This window comes from Megalops cyprinoides, chromosome 14 (genome assembly GCF_013368585.1).
Source record: "Megalops cyprinoides isolate fMegCyp1 chromosome 14, fMegCyp1.pri, whole genome shotgun sequence".
NCBI lineage: Eukaryota > Metazoa > Chordata > Actinopteri > Elopiformes > Megalopidae > Megalops > Megalops cyprinoides.
Genome location: NC_050596.1, coordinates 12,352,873 through 12,365,908, shown reverse-complemented (window position 1 = coordinate 12,365,908; position 13,036 = coordinate 12,352,873). Strand labels below are relative to the sequence as shown.

Sequence of the window (13,036 nt, the reverse complement as noted above, 5' to 3'; positions counted from 1 at the left end):
AAACGAGCTGATGGCTCATAAATAGCAAAACAATAGACATCTTGAGAAAATAAACTGTCTCAAACCAAATCCCATCCCCAATAAACCATAAACCTCTATCAGTGACCCGCCTCCATTTAACCACCCACTGTCATCAAAAACCCATCTCCAGCAACCCACCCAGTTCAAATAACACATCTTCTGCAAACCACTCATCTCACACAAGAAGGAGCGATGTTCATGTATGATTTTTTTTTACTGTACACCTTCTTTCTTCCATTTAAATTCCAGTGCAAAACAGAGAAGCAGATCCTTAAAATGGCTACAATTACTCAATAATTACAATTAGTCATCATGTGCTATTAAAATAAGCAGATAAAATGTGTTTGGCAAAGACAAAAAGTTTCATAATCAGTCTATGATTATATAGTGCGCAACAGTGAAAATTTGTTCGACATATTTCCATTTATAATAAATATCCTTGGGGAGGCAGAGGGTGACTATACACAGTCATTAAAACAATAAACAGGGTTAATGTACAGAGGGTGATCTTAACAGCATGATACTGTGGTAAAAAAAAAAAATAATAAAAAGTACATTTCACACACCAGGGGGAATTACACAACAGTGGACTGACCCAAAGAAAACTAAAACATAACAACCCCACAATGCTGCCATGACATTACACAGGTCACTGATGTGACAATGTTACTACCTTGTTATAACATTACGAATCAGTCTGGGACACACTTCAAAAAACACAATCATTTCAATGACGTGGCAACCAATATACTTTTTTCTTTTTTTCCTTTTCTTCATTTTTGGAAGGTACATCAACATATCCTTGGAATGTAAGCAAGATAATGAATTGAGCACATAGTTAAAAAAAAGTTGAGAAAGATTTCAACAGGCTTAATTAGTTCTGTTTGCTGAGGTGAAATAACATGGACACAAACAAACTATATTTCAAATAAGCAGATCAAACTAGGGCGGGGCCTCTGCTTCCAAGGGATACGTGGGGCAACCAATCAGCTCCAAGGTGTTTACTGTATTAGTGAAGTCATGTGCCTTCACATGTAAATACAGATTAACCTGTAACTACCTGTAGGAACCTCTTCTGGCAGAAGAGTCATATAGGAGGGATAGCATACCTTTAAACTAAAAATTGTCTTGCACCGTTTTTTGATCATTTTTAAGAATTAACAAGCTTACCAATGTAAGGAGCAATCACCCGTAACTGACATGTCACACTGAATTAAGGAAACTAAGGAACTAAGGAAAAAGAGGTCAGAGATCATTTACCTAACACCCATTTTCCACTACTCTTAAAAAGCAATTTCATGTGAAGTGTACAAAGGAGACAGTGAAGAGTGACCACATATAGGCATAGTAAAACAAAGTGTGATCAGTTGCTGAAGGATGATGCCTGTTAATCCTAAAATCCTAAAATTCAGTGAAATAAAGGTATGTTCTTCACCTCCCCTATTTATACTGTAGCTAACTGGCCATTACTGGCAGGACCTCAGCAACATACAACAGGATTTCACTGTGATTGGGGGCAGAACATCCCCATAGCGGGAAGAGCAATTGCGCTATCCACAGCTCAAGGACTCGCACCAAAGTGCTCAGCTGTGGTGGGCAAAGCCGTTTGACTGGTTAACATCGAACGGCCGGGAATGCTGTGCAGTCTGGGAAGCGCTACCCTGCATTCTGCAAGCTGTGAAGCTGGGCAGATGCTGTACAAGAGCGGTGTAGGCTGAGGTCCTGGTGGTGCTGCAGGACTGGCCCCGGGCCCTAGTTTGAATGGCGGTATATGCACACATAGGGAGGAGATCACAGTGTAAGGATTCGGGTCCACTGAAACACCCGCATTGGCGTCCAGTGGGGGCATCCAAACACCACATTATATGTTCCCTGAATTCGGTCCGTGAGCGGGCGAGTGGAGGAAGAGGAGAGAGGCAGAGAGAGAGCAGAGAGGTGCGGAGAGGCTGAGATGTTGTGTCTTGGCGCAACGCTTCAACCCCACAAATCTTCCGTCCTTCCAAACTTGTAGATCAGCGTGCTGAAAAACACGCCACAGTTGAGTTCATTGGTTTGTTGGCTCTCGCATCAAAAGGCTATTTGTGGTGTGGTTTGGTTTGGGTTTTTTCTCCCCCCCCCAGCTGTCCTTAGTGCAGTTAACGACATGAGCATGTCTTTGACACTCACCTGAAAAATATCAAGGCATTCTGAAAGAACACGGCCAGTCCTGGGTACACCTCCTTCTCTGCAAAGTAAAAGAAAACAGTTAAAAGCTGAGAAAAAAAGGGTTATTTAGAACAGAAGGAAAGGCCAGAAAAGACTGGGAATTCCACCATCTCCCCCACATGCCACCCTGTAACATTCTCAGGACTCTCATACGACTCATGAGTCATGTGAGAGGAAGTGGGTGCTTATCTCTGATTTCACTGATATTCAGTCAAAACAACAGGCAACAGTAATATCAGTCTCAACAAACAACTCAAAGAAAGGAACGTTTCTGACTGTAGTATTAAGCATGCAGCAGAGATGACATATACCATAATGAGCCTTTCTCATGTAAAAAAGGTTTCAGGTACACTCTGTGAGTAATTGAGTTCACATCGACCCTGCAGTGAGTGAAAGTGAAAGATGGTGTCATCTTCCCATAGTGCACATCTCATTTTGATGTAGTCTGAACATAAACCCACGCAGCTGTGATACATGAGAACAGAGCTCTAGGCCTGTATCCACCAAGCTTGAGAGCAGGAAATAGGTAAGTGCTTCAAAATTCTGAGAGTGACATGAATTTAGTTCTACTGTCACTCCTAAGAGGGAAAGCGATGTATCAAGATTCTTTAGGCTTAAGTACTCGAATCGTAAGAGACATTTAGGAGTCAAATATATGCAAAACATGGACAACACAGAGCTGTTAAAATATATCCGTCAGAAAAGGAGCTTTTTGCCACCCACCTGATCATTATCAAAGGAGACATTAGAGCTCAAACATGGAGACTAATGTCACCACTGCATTTAATAAATAATTTGAACCTTGTTATTTGAGAACAATTTCATCTTGCTAAGATGTCACCTACTCAATGGCTCTATTCCCATGATTGCTTACAGGTGCACAGCTAGCTGTAAGTTAAATGTCTAAGTTGCATTACAGTATATATATAATGATATTACATTGTTATACTGCAAAGCATGAAACTCATTAATCACAAATTGTTTATGTAATCCATAGGGTTCATGAGATCACAGATAGTGCTGTGACGACGGGAATTTGACAGTCTGAAAAGGAGATTTCACATTCTCCATGAATATATTTGACAGCTCCAAAAAAGCTAGCCCCATAAAATGAGCTGGTGCAATTCCACACAAAAGCTACAGCCTGCAGAGTCGCATTGGCATACAGTATGTAGGATTTCTGGCCTATAATCCTCAGGGCAAATCAGAAATTCAGGCAATATTAACATTTTATGTTCATATTTAATTTATTCATAACCATGGTGAAAACAATAAGCAAAGCAGTCTCGACAAACATTTTATCAATATAATTATTAGCAAAAGAAATCAAGTAAATTATAAATGAATCATATATCATACAAGTTGACTAAGATGTGAATCTGTGCTAATTTGTTAGCATTTGTGTTTAACCATGTTCACAAATTGCAGCACTATGACAACACTACAGCTCTCAATGATTGCATTTATTGGGCATTTGCTCTACATGGGAAGACCTGTGTAAAATGTCATAACCACCATTCATTTGTGGTACTTCACATGTAGTCAAAAAAATGAACTGAGAACTACTCGTACAAAATGTTCTTATTCCAAACTGAGAGCAGGAGTGGCAAGCTTCATAAATATCTCTCATTACCTACTCTGAGGTATGACCTTTATTTACCCCCGAAATGCTTTTAGCAGAACTCTTAGGAGTAATTATCAGACATTTGATCAATATGGGCTATGCTCTCATAACAGTTTAGAAGAACTTCCCAGCAGTAAAATCTAGGTACCTCTAATTGTTCAGCAGATATATCAGCATGCACACAGAAAATGGCTGTAATTACACTTTAGCTGACATGTGAGGAAACGCAAGAAGTGGGAAATCATGAATGGGTAGAGATGGACAGAAAGGTGAAAGTTCTACTGAAGAAGAGAGGGAGAGAGAGAGATAAAATAAGAGGGCATACATGGATCACCTCACTGAAATGGATCGGGGTCAGTGTAGAAAAATAGTGTGGTCACGTGACCGCATCCAGGTGTGTTTCCTCGGGTGTGACTCAGTGAGTGAGTGAGGAGAGCGGGGGGGCAGACTCACTGGGCACAACGTAGGCTCCGAACAGGATCCACATGGAGGCGATGAGGGAGCCGAACATCATCATGAAGCCGATGAAGAGCCAGAGCCGTGCTCCTGTGGAGGAGACGCACACACACACCCACATACACACGTGCGCGCAAGCACACACACACAGTTCACAGGTAAATAACAAATGCACATGTGCAAACACACACAAACACACCCACAAATAAGCACACACATGCACTGTAAAGGAAATCCTTCAACTTTCCCCCAAAACTGTTTGTTTGTTGTTTGACTGTCAGTGTGTTAAATGTCTAAGGATTGTTTCCTTTCCATTTTCAACCTTTTTAAAAATGGAGCTTGTTTCACATCAAATGCATCTAAAAGGGTTTACTGTCATTGTCTAATTGTGTGTAGGGTGTTTAACCAATAGCTGTTTTTTTTCAATTAATGTGCCATACCTACCTAATCAGACACTAAATACAGGTGTGTGGATAAGACTGAGTTTGGTCTGACTGTGTGCTAAGACTGGTTCCTTTTGTTTGTTAGTTTTTAAAAAAACAAGTTACTGGGTTTTTTGAACATTTGCTCTGTCTGTTTTGAATTTGTGAGAAGTGTTGGCCAGCTTCTCCACATGCACACACACATACACAGCCACACACATAAGTAAACACACATGCATACACATATAGACAAAGACACACAGCAAGATGCAGACATGCGCCTGCAAACATACACACACACAAAGCTTATCTGCCTGTCTGTCTACTATAGGCTCCTCCTGTAAGGTCTTTGTTCTTCATGCTTCCCTTGTACTGCCCTGAACTACACTATAAATAGCTATTCAGATAAGAGGTTCTGGGGCTCAGCCCATCTCTCATGTCAGTGTTGTTTGCCCCCAGGCTGTCCTGGTTGGCCATCTCCCTCCTCAACCTTGTGTTATTACCCTGAAAATCCCACATAAACACACACACACAGGACACGTTTGCCTCACCTGTCCTGCCTAGGCAGCCCTCTCCGTAGGTGTCCCCCCGCACCTGGCCATTGGACACTGCATTAATCCTGCAGTTACACGCAAACACACACAGTAACAACGTTAGGGTGTCAATATCTCCATTTTCCCCCACCCGCTGGATTTCTGGTCCCCTCCCCTTACTCCCTCTGCCCCTTTAGACAGTAACCTACATACATTACAGTACATTGCATTGCACCATATCTTCCATCTGTATCCCACTGCCCCTGTGTTACTTCCTCTGAACTCACATGAAGAAGGCAAGTGTAGAGAAGACTCCACACGTGTGGAAGGCGTGGTTGAGCTTCTCCTGTGATGGGTAACACACTGCTGCATCAATCATAATCCACCAGCCAGTGAAGAACTGAGCGGAGGGGGGTGAAGTAGAGGTGGAGGCCAAACCAGAGAAGAGAGAGGGATGGAGGTGGATGGAGGAAGGAATGAGTGAGGATGGAGTGAGAGAGAGAAAAGGAGGAAAGATGTGGGAAAACAGATTAATACACACCACGCCATCCTGTCTGAGTCAAAGCTAGAAAATAAAGATGGATTTGCACTATGTCTGTTCCTGATATGTGTTCATAATGTGGTTAACGGCGTCCTGTTTGTGCAACATTTCAGCTTTTCAATACATCACTCTTAAATTTCCAAGCAGCAGCTTCACAAGGTACAGCGCAGAAATGTGTTTCCATACTAACATGTCCAATTGCAACAAGGGGGTCAAATTTCAGCTTGTAAAAAGTTACTGGCAGTCTTCAGAATACAGAAGCTGGTAAGTCCAGCTGCATCCATTTGCCAGCATACTCAGTCACTGTAACTTTCCTCCTTCCTCAAATTCTTCAACTCACCATTTCCCCAAAACAGAAAACAGCTGTGACTAGAACCATTGTGCAGGAAGTTTTTATCATATAACGAAAACCCTGAGAGTCAAGTCTGATGGACTAGAATTCTAGTGGGTCTGGGTGGGCGGGGCCTGAGGTTACCAGACAAAATGAGAGGGGCCAATATCGGTTGAGTGACAGCAGGAGGCAGAAGGGCACGGAGGGTCTTGAGTTGTGGAGAATCAAAAAAAAACAACGGCACCATAATGGGATTTACAAAGTCATACTGAGATATAATGGTCCCCCAGAGAGACTAGAGGAACTGCTATGCTGTGGCTCTGAGAAAGAGGAACAACCAAGGTCACTTTCAGTTCTTAGATTAGTCAGTCATCCTGCCACAATAACAGCATCTGTTTTATTTCTGGGGAAAAAAATGTGACCTCAGTAAGATAAAGAAGGAACGATCTTCTGTGGTTCGATACAATGTTGAACGCTTTGTTGCTTCAACTCACCGCTATCGCCCAGCAAAGATACCGCCTCAGACACTTCCCAGCTACCGCCAGTAACACCTTTCATTGTGACCACCAAGGAGACACATGTATGAAGTATACAGTACAAACACAGCATACTGGACCACACAGTTTCATGGAGAGGTTACACTTTGAGATCACCATCATCAGACAGATCATTTGTGAAGTTAACACTCAGCCAGTAAAAATCATGGTACATTCTACAAATTAGTTTGAAGAGGCAGTTCAAACTATCACTATCGTTTTCTTTTGATTTCTCTTACAAAGGCTCCATGTTAGGAACCCAGGAAAAATTTCCCAGACTGTCACACATCATATAAAACAAGGAAGAAGTGGTCTTTTATCTGCCATTACTTTACAGCAAGCTAGGGGCTACACAGACCTCAAAAAGTCCTATGAGGCACAGTGACGTGAACTGAGCTTAGTGGCGATGTTGTCTTTCCTGTTTTGCATGCATGTGCGTACATGAGTACGCATTCAGAAGACCCGAAATCTAAATGCAGAAATCCCCTAACTTCCCATCTGCTGATGAGGTCACATTCTGCCCCTCCCCCACTCTGCTCTGCTCTGCTCCTTGGACCCCTCTCTTTCTCTCTGTCTTTTCCCTTTACTCACCGCTCTTTCAATACCTTTTATTCTGGCTTCTCGCCCAGACCAGACTTCTTTCAGGCTCTCTCACTTCTCCCTGTTCACCCTTCTTCCAAAGTATGTCTCTTACCCTCTGGCTTGTCTGTTTCTTCTAACTTTCACTGTGAACTGCAATTACAGCACAAACTCAAACACACCTACTTTCCAAAGAAGCTTCTAAAATTAGCAAAGATTACTGTACAGTTCAGCACTGTACAGAGCAGTGGAATCTACACCTGAAGGGTTTTCTCTAGTTATTCGCTCACATACTCAGACACTCAACACACAATTACATGAACGTACACTCACTCACACACCCACCTATTCTCTTTAACACACACAAAAACCTCCCACCGCAAACACGCACCTGCACCTACCACTCATTAGCTCATACATACATGCACACACGCATACATGTACACCTATGCGCAGTCACACCCACACGTGCACACACACATCTGCACCTGCTCGCTCACTCACTCCCTCCCTCACACAGTCACACACCCACCAGCACTCCGGCGACGACGGAGGCCACGGTGTTGCGTCTCTCGCCCCAGTCGATGCACTCGCACTCTGGCCACCGGAAGTTGTCCAGGAACCCGGCCATCTCTGATCTGGCCTCGCCGTCGCTGACCGATGCGATCTCTCCGATCCCCTCGTTCCCTTTCCTCGCACCTCCGCCTCTTCCTTTGTCTGGTTTCCTGGCTTCTCTGTTCCTCACCGTCCGGTCAGGTCGGTGTCTCTGTCTCTCCTGTCCTGGTTCTGTCCAAAGAGGATATTCTTTGCTCGGTTCTCGGTGGCTGTGCCCCTCCTTAGTTCACTCCAAAGAGCACAGAGCCATATTTAATCTCCCCCAATTTTTCATCCCTGCAGATGGATAGGTATAGTTAGATGGTACTTTATTAATTAACTTTTTGGATTAATAAAGTACTATCTATCTATCAATCTATCTAAACCCGACAGTGCTGTATTTCCCATTCAACTGCATTAAACTTGAAAAGTATTTGTGCTTTGTTAATTTATTTATTTATTTTGGCAAGAAAGACTTTAATTGGGTGAGGGTTTGTTCAATTATTTTTTGAAGCGCGACAGTCCACAATGTACGTGCTAGAAATCGACTGAATGGGAACGTTTTACTCTTAACGCGCATCTGGCTAAACTGGCTCTAGGCCATTATGAGTAGCTTGCAAGATGGTACTGACTAATCACAGCACAGTTGTGAGACTAAAGCATGCTAGTTAGCCAATTTGCAACGGTTCAATTCCATTTTAACAGCGTAACAATACTTTGCAACAATTCTTATTGTGAGAGGCACACATTTTCACATAAGAAACCCTTTCTTAGTCATCTTCTGCAGCAGATTGACAGACATGTCACCAACACTTGCACGTAGCTAGCAACCTAGCTACGTTCCTCAACCGATGCCATGGCACAAGCGTTAAAATCAAAAGCGAAAGCAGCGAATTTCATGTTCATTTCACAACTGAAGTAGCACAATCACAGCCAACAACAACGATGTAGTATAGATGACGATAAAAAAAAAAAAACATGATTGATGATTTCACGGGAAAATCAGTTCTGCTTATGTTCGTCTGGCTAGCTATTTGGCAAAGGTTGTCACATCATGAACTATGGCTGGCTCGCTAGCCTCTCGTTTCCTCGCATGATGCTTATGCCAAGCTAGATATGCAGCTCCATTTTTCAGGTACATGTGCACACGATTAATCACGAAATAACCGTAGCCAACCAGCACAACAGAGATTTAAGCACTGTTTGCCATATATGTTATGGCAAACGTTACCTTCAAAAAATCCTTTCTCCTTACCGCTAGTGCCTTAGCGTTACCCAAGTTCCGCTCTACGAAACCAACAATTGGGTGGGACAGTAATAATCCTATCCAATCAACTTTCGCCATAACTTTGCGCAATGCAGCGTAGGAAGAGAAGAATCACCTTTAAAAAATGGCAACTGTTCCACCTGGTGGACAGGATGATTATGCTAGAATTAAGAGAGACGTTTCAATAAACATTTTGTCCTTAGCGCATTTACACGTTTGTCAAGTGTCAATGAGGTACTGATGTCGACATTTATATGCAGTGTAAATTTCTGAAATGCCCCAGCGTTTGTAATATTTCTCTGCAATGCACCTTTTAATGAAACCACAACACAACACAATGGATTTTAGGACGCTTGCGTTCTCTTTACAAGCAAAAATGTTTAATAATTTATACACACTTCCAACATTTGACATTCAAAAATATTTCCTTAGCGTGGCATCACAAAGTTGATCAACATTCAAAACTAATCACGGGCCAACTAACCACCGTGCAGAACAACCTCACCCAGTGGGACACAGCCAAAATATTGCTTATATACACATACTCTTGGCAAAAGGGAGCAATTGAGGGCAAGTGGCAGACTTCTGTCTGACAGCCCTTGACTGCGTGACTAGGCACCGTTTGGAAGGGAAGTGCTTAGGGCAGGTAGGCAATGAAGTGCCGTTTGGGCGCAGCCCTGGTAACATGACAGTGGCTTGCTTCCTTCAAAGCATTCCCTCGAAGGCCCCTCCCTATGTCGCAGCTGTAAATCATCTGACAGGTGTTGGCAGACCGCAGCTGTGAGAGCGTGAGAGAGGCACCAGGGTGTGAGACAGAGCAAGCACGACCACTGTTGACTGCTACAGGAACTACGAACTTTGCCCTGCTCTGTAAAAGCGGAGGCAATTTTGTGTTGAAAATGGTGTGACTGATCGTCAACGGTAAGTCTATTTTATTAAACTGAGGGCAGGTTTTCTCTTGACTACAAGAGAATAGGATATAGTTATATAAATAACAACAGCAAGCATATGACGAGGGCATTACAGAGCATACAAAATATTTTCACTAGAAAGCTAAGTCTTAATGTGTCATAGTTTGTATTTCTTTAGCATTATAATTCCTTGTAGTTTAATATTACAGCCATTGGAGTGAGTCAAAGTGTTGAATACTGAAGTGTATCTATATTCAGTGTGTAACCAGCAATATGCCTCACCCTATTGCCTATTGAGTGTGCTTTTTGTACATTCCTTTGTATAAGAGAGTCTACCAAAGGATTAAATGTAAACCAAGTTTCTGTTACTGTTGGAAGCAATGGGATCAACATAAATTACCTAGAATAACAAAGCACAAGTGAGAAATACTGAGTCAGGAGAAGTAATCCTGTCAGTGGGGGAGAAAAATTGTCCAACCAGTCTGATGATATTGACAGAGTGAACAAGGAAGAAGAAGAAGAGAGTAGTGTTTTCTCAGTTCATAATGAGTCAGCAAATTCATATCTGAGATGGAATTTTACTACAGGAAGCAAATGTGTGTCCTACCAGAAAGGCTGAGCTTAGTGTGTGGCCACCTCCACAAGGAGGGCCAGAGAATATTCTACAGTGAATGTCCTTCAGAAACGATGCTACATGGGGTCAGGTCTGTCTTTCTGTTGTCTGCCTCTCAGTGCAACTTCAAGGGCCATCTAATTTTAGCTCCAGCATGGACTGATGACAGGGAAGGAAATACCTCTGAAAGCTTTCTGTTTATTTGAAACAAGACGGTATGCCTCAAGGTCTCTACATCCAGTTTTGTCTTTTTTCCCCTCCGAAGTCCAGCAAAGTGGTATCAGTCTACATTTGCTACAAAGAACAAACATGCTGCGTCTTCACATTTGACCACATGTGCAGTTCATTGGCGCCAAGTGCATCATCCGGTAACAGGGCAGACACTGGTATCCAGGGCAACCCGCAGACATTCAGTGTTAGTGTGTTAGTGGCATGGCTCGTTGTCATGGCGGTGCCCCCGGTAGTGACACGGGCTGGCTTCTCTCGTCCAGCATGCAGGTACGTGGCGCGGAAGATCAGGGCTGCCGGGGGAGGGGAAGTGCAGCCCGAGAAGCCCACGAAGGCTGCATGTGGCTCAGCGAAAGGTGAGCGACCGAGGCCCCTTTTATGTGGGTCCCCTGATGGCTGGGGGCTTTGGGAGGGGGCTGCAGGGGCAGTGTGGACCCTTCTAGCCGGTGTGTAAGCTCTGATGATGAACTGCAGATACTGGGGGAGAAAGGTGGATAAGAGATTCTCCCCCAGAAAACAGTGGAATGGAAGCTAAGTCAAGCTACAGTAAAATAGAAGAATAGTAGAAATTAATAGTAAATAAAAGTGACAGTCTCCATTTCAGCAGTACCCATAATAAAGGGAGCCGTAAGACAGAATAATTACACCCTGTCATGGCAGACTATGTTCTGTGTCCTGCTGGTAAAACCTAGCTGGGATTCTGCTGTTGTACCATTCCATTGACCAAGGTTCTAAACTTTGCCTGGATATCCAGCTGCTTAAATGGGTAATTAAAATGTAAAATGTTAAACCAGAAGTGGATAATTGCTGGGTAATTGTCGAGAGAATGATGTAAGTGAAAGGTGAAGTGCTCGTGCTAATCCTGATCTTGCTTTTTCCCCCGGCAGCACGGAAAGGAGGGGGGGCGGGGGGCAAGCGGCAGACCTCAGGTTCTGGGTTTGAACCTGTACCGAAGGGAGGTGCCCCAGACACACAGGTGGAGCAGTGCGGGTCCTGAGGGTAGCTTGAGGACAACTTACAGAAGAGGGGTGAACAGAGTCCACCAATCGCCATGAGAGAGGAGTAGCCTGAACTGATTCCCCCAGCACAACAGCCCCTCAGTCTGCCCTTGTGTGAGAGAGCATCTCTTTCAGTGCTTGTTTCCATGCATTTAAAACACACATCAAAATGCACACGACATAATCACTTCCATTAATATTAAAATACAATCCTACGCACACAGTCTCCATCATCTGTTTCTCTTTCCCTCTTTCTCGCACACTGATGCAACATGCATTCTCTCTCTTCCACACAAACACACACGCACGGACCATACACCCCCTCTTTCTTGAAAAACGCGATCACTTCCTCTGCTGGTATGCCCTCAGCTCTTCCTCAGACTCGTTTTTATAAGGACCAGACTCACGATGAGGACTTGCGGCAGCAGGACGAGTGAAGGCCTGGCCATCAATTCCCTGCACTGGGAAATGCCCAGGCCTGATGACAGCCCGTTGGGTTCTTGCTGTTGGTGCCATCCTCATATATTTCATGTTTTTTAAGCAACATTAATAAACAAGATCTTATCCCAAGGCCCTCTTTCTTGTCTCCAGTGTGTTATGTGATGTCTCTATATGTTTATTTATTTGTGAGGATGTACCATCCCTGACATGTCAGTGAGCCAACAAAATGGAAGCTCTCAATGTCAGGCTTTCAGGTGAAAGGACCCAGGTGGAGACCGGGATGACAAACCAGGTGTTTATTTGAAGACAACCTACAACCGTAGTAACAAAACAGTCCGAGTCGAAACCAGAAAATCCACAGGCAGTAAATCCAAAAAAAACCACAAGTCAAGTTCAAAATCCAAAGAAACAGGCAGAACATCAAAAAAAAAAATCAGCACAAGCAGAAAACGAACAGGCGGGAATGAAACAGACAAATAAGCTGAGACAAACTGGCAGAGAAACAGAGCAGAGAGAGGGGTATATATACACAGACTGGTGATGAAAAAACAGGGAACAGGTGTGCAGGATGGGCTTCAGGTGGTGGGTGTGGCAGCAGGGCAGACAGGCGGAACAGGAGGCGGGGCAATGGGCTGAAAACAAAAAAAAAGCACATGCACGAAAAAAAACCAAACGAAAGACACACCCACAATGACAGTAAGATAGAAACAATCCAATCAGGACATCATGCGGAAGG

The 13,036-nt window shown here is 43.6% G+C and overlaps 1 protein-coding gene and 1 long non-coding RNA gene across 2 annotated transcripts; one reads left to right on the top strand and one right to left on the bottom strand.

Moving 5' to 3' along the window:
* Positions 1-628: 628 nt before the first annotated feature.
* Positions 629-8,113, bottom strand: LOC118789491 (transmembrane protein 50B). Its single transcript, XM_036545939.1, has 6 exons — positions 7,781-8,113; positions 5,549-5,661; positions 5,280-5,347; positions 4,304-4,396; positions 2,188-2,245; positions 629-2,041 (listed from the first exon to the last, which is right to left on the bottom strand). Exons 1-6 carry the CDS (start codon positions 7,877-7,879, stop codon positions 1,996-1,998), a joined length of 477 nt encoding a protein of 158 aa, XP_036401832.1. The 5' UTR covers positions 7,880-8,113; the 3' UTR covers positions 629-1,995.
* Positions 8,114-9,870: 1,757 nt separating this feature from the next.
* On the top strand, positions 9,871-12,429 carry LOC118789513. The gene is made up of 3 exons (XR_005005457.1): positions 9,871-10,030; positions 11,125-11,217; positions 11,749-12,429. It is a non-coding gene; the product is annotated as an uncharacterized LOC118789513 (long non-coding RNA).
* The last annotated feature ends 607 nt before the right edge of the window (positions 12,430-13,036 follow it).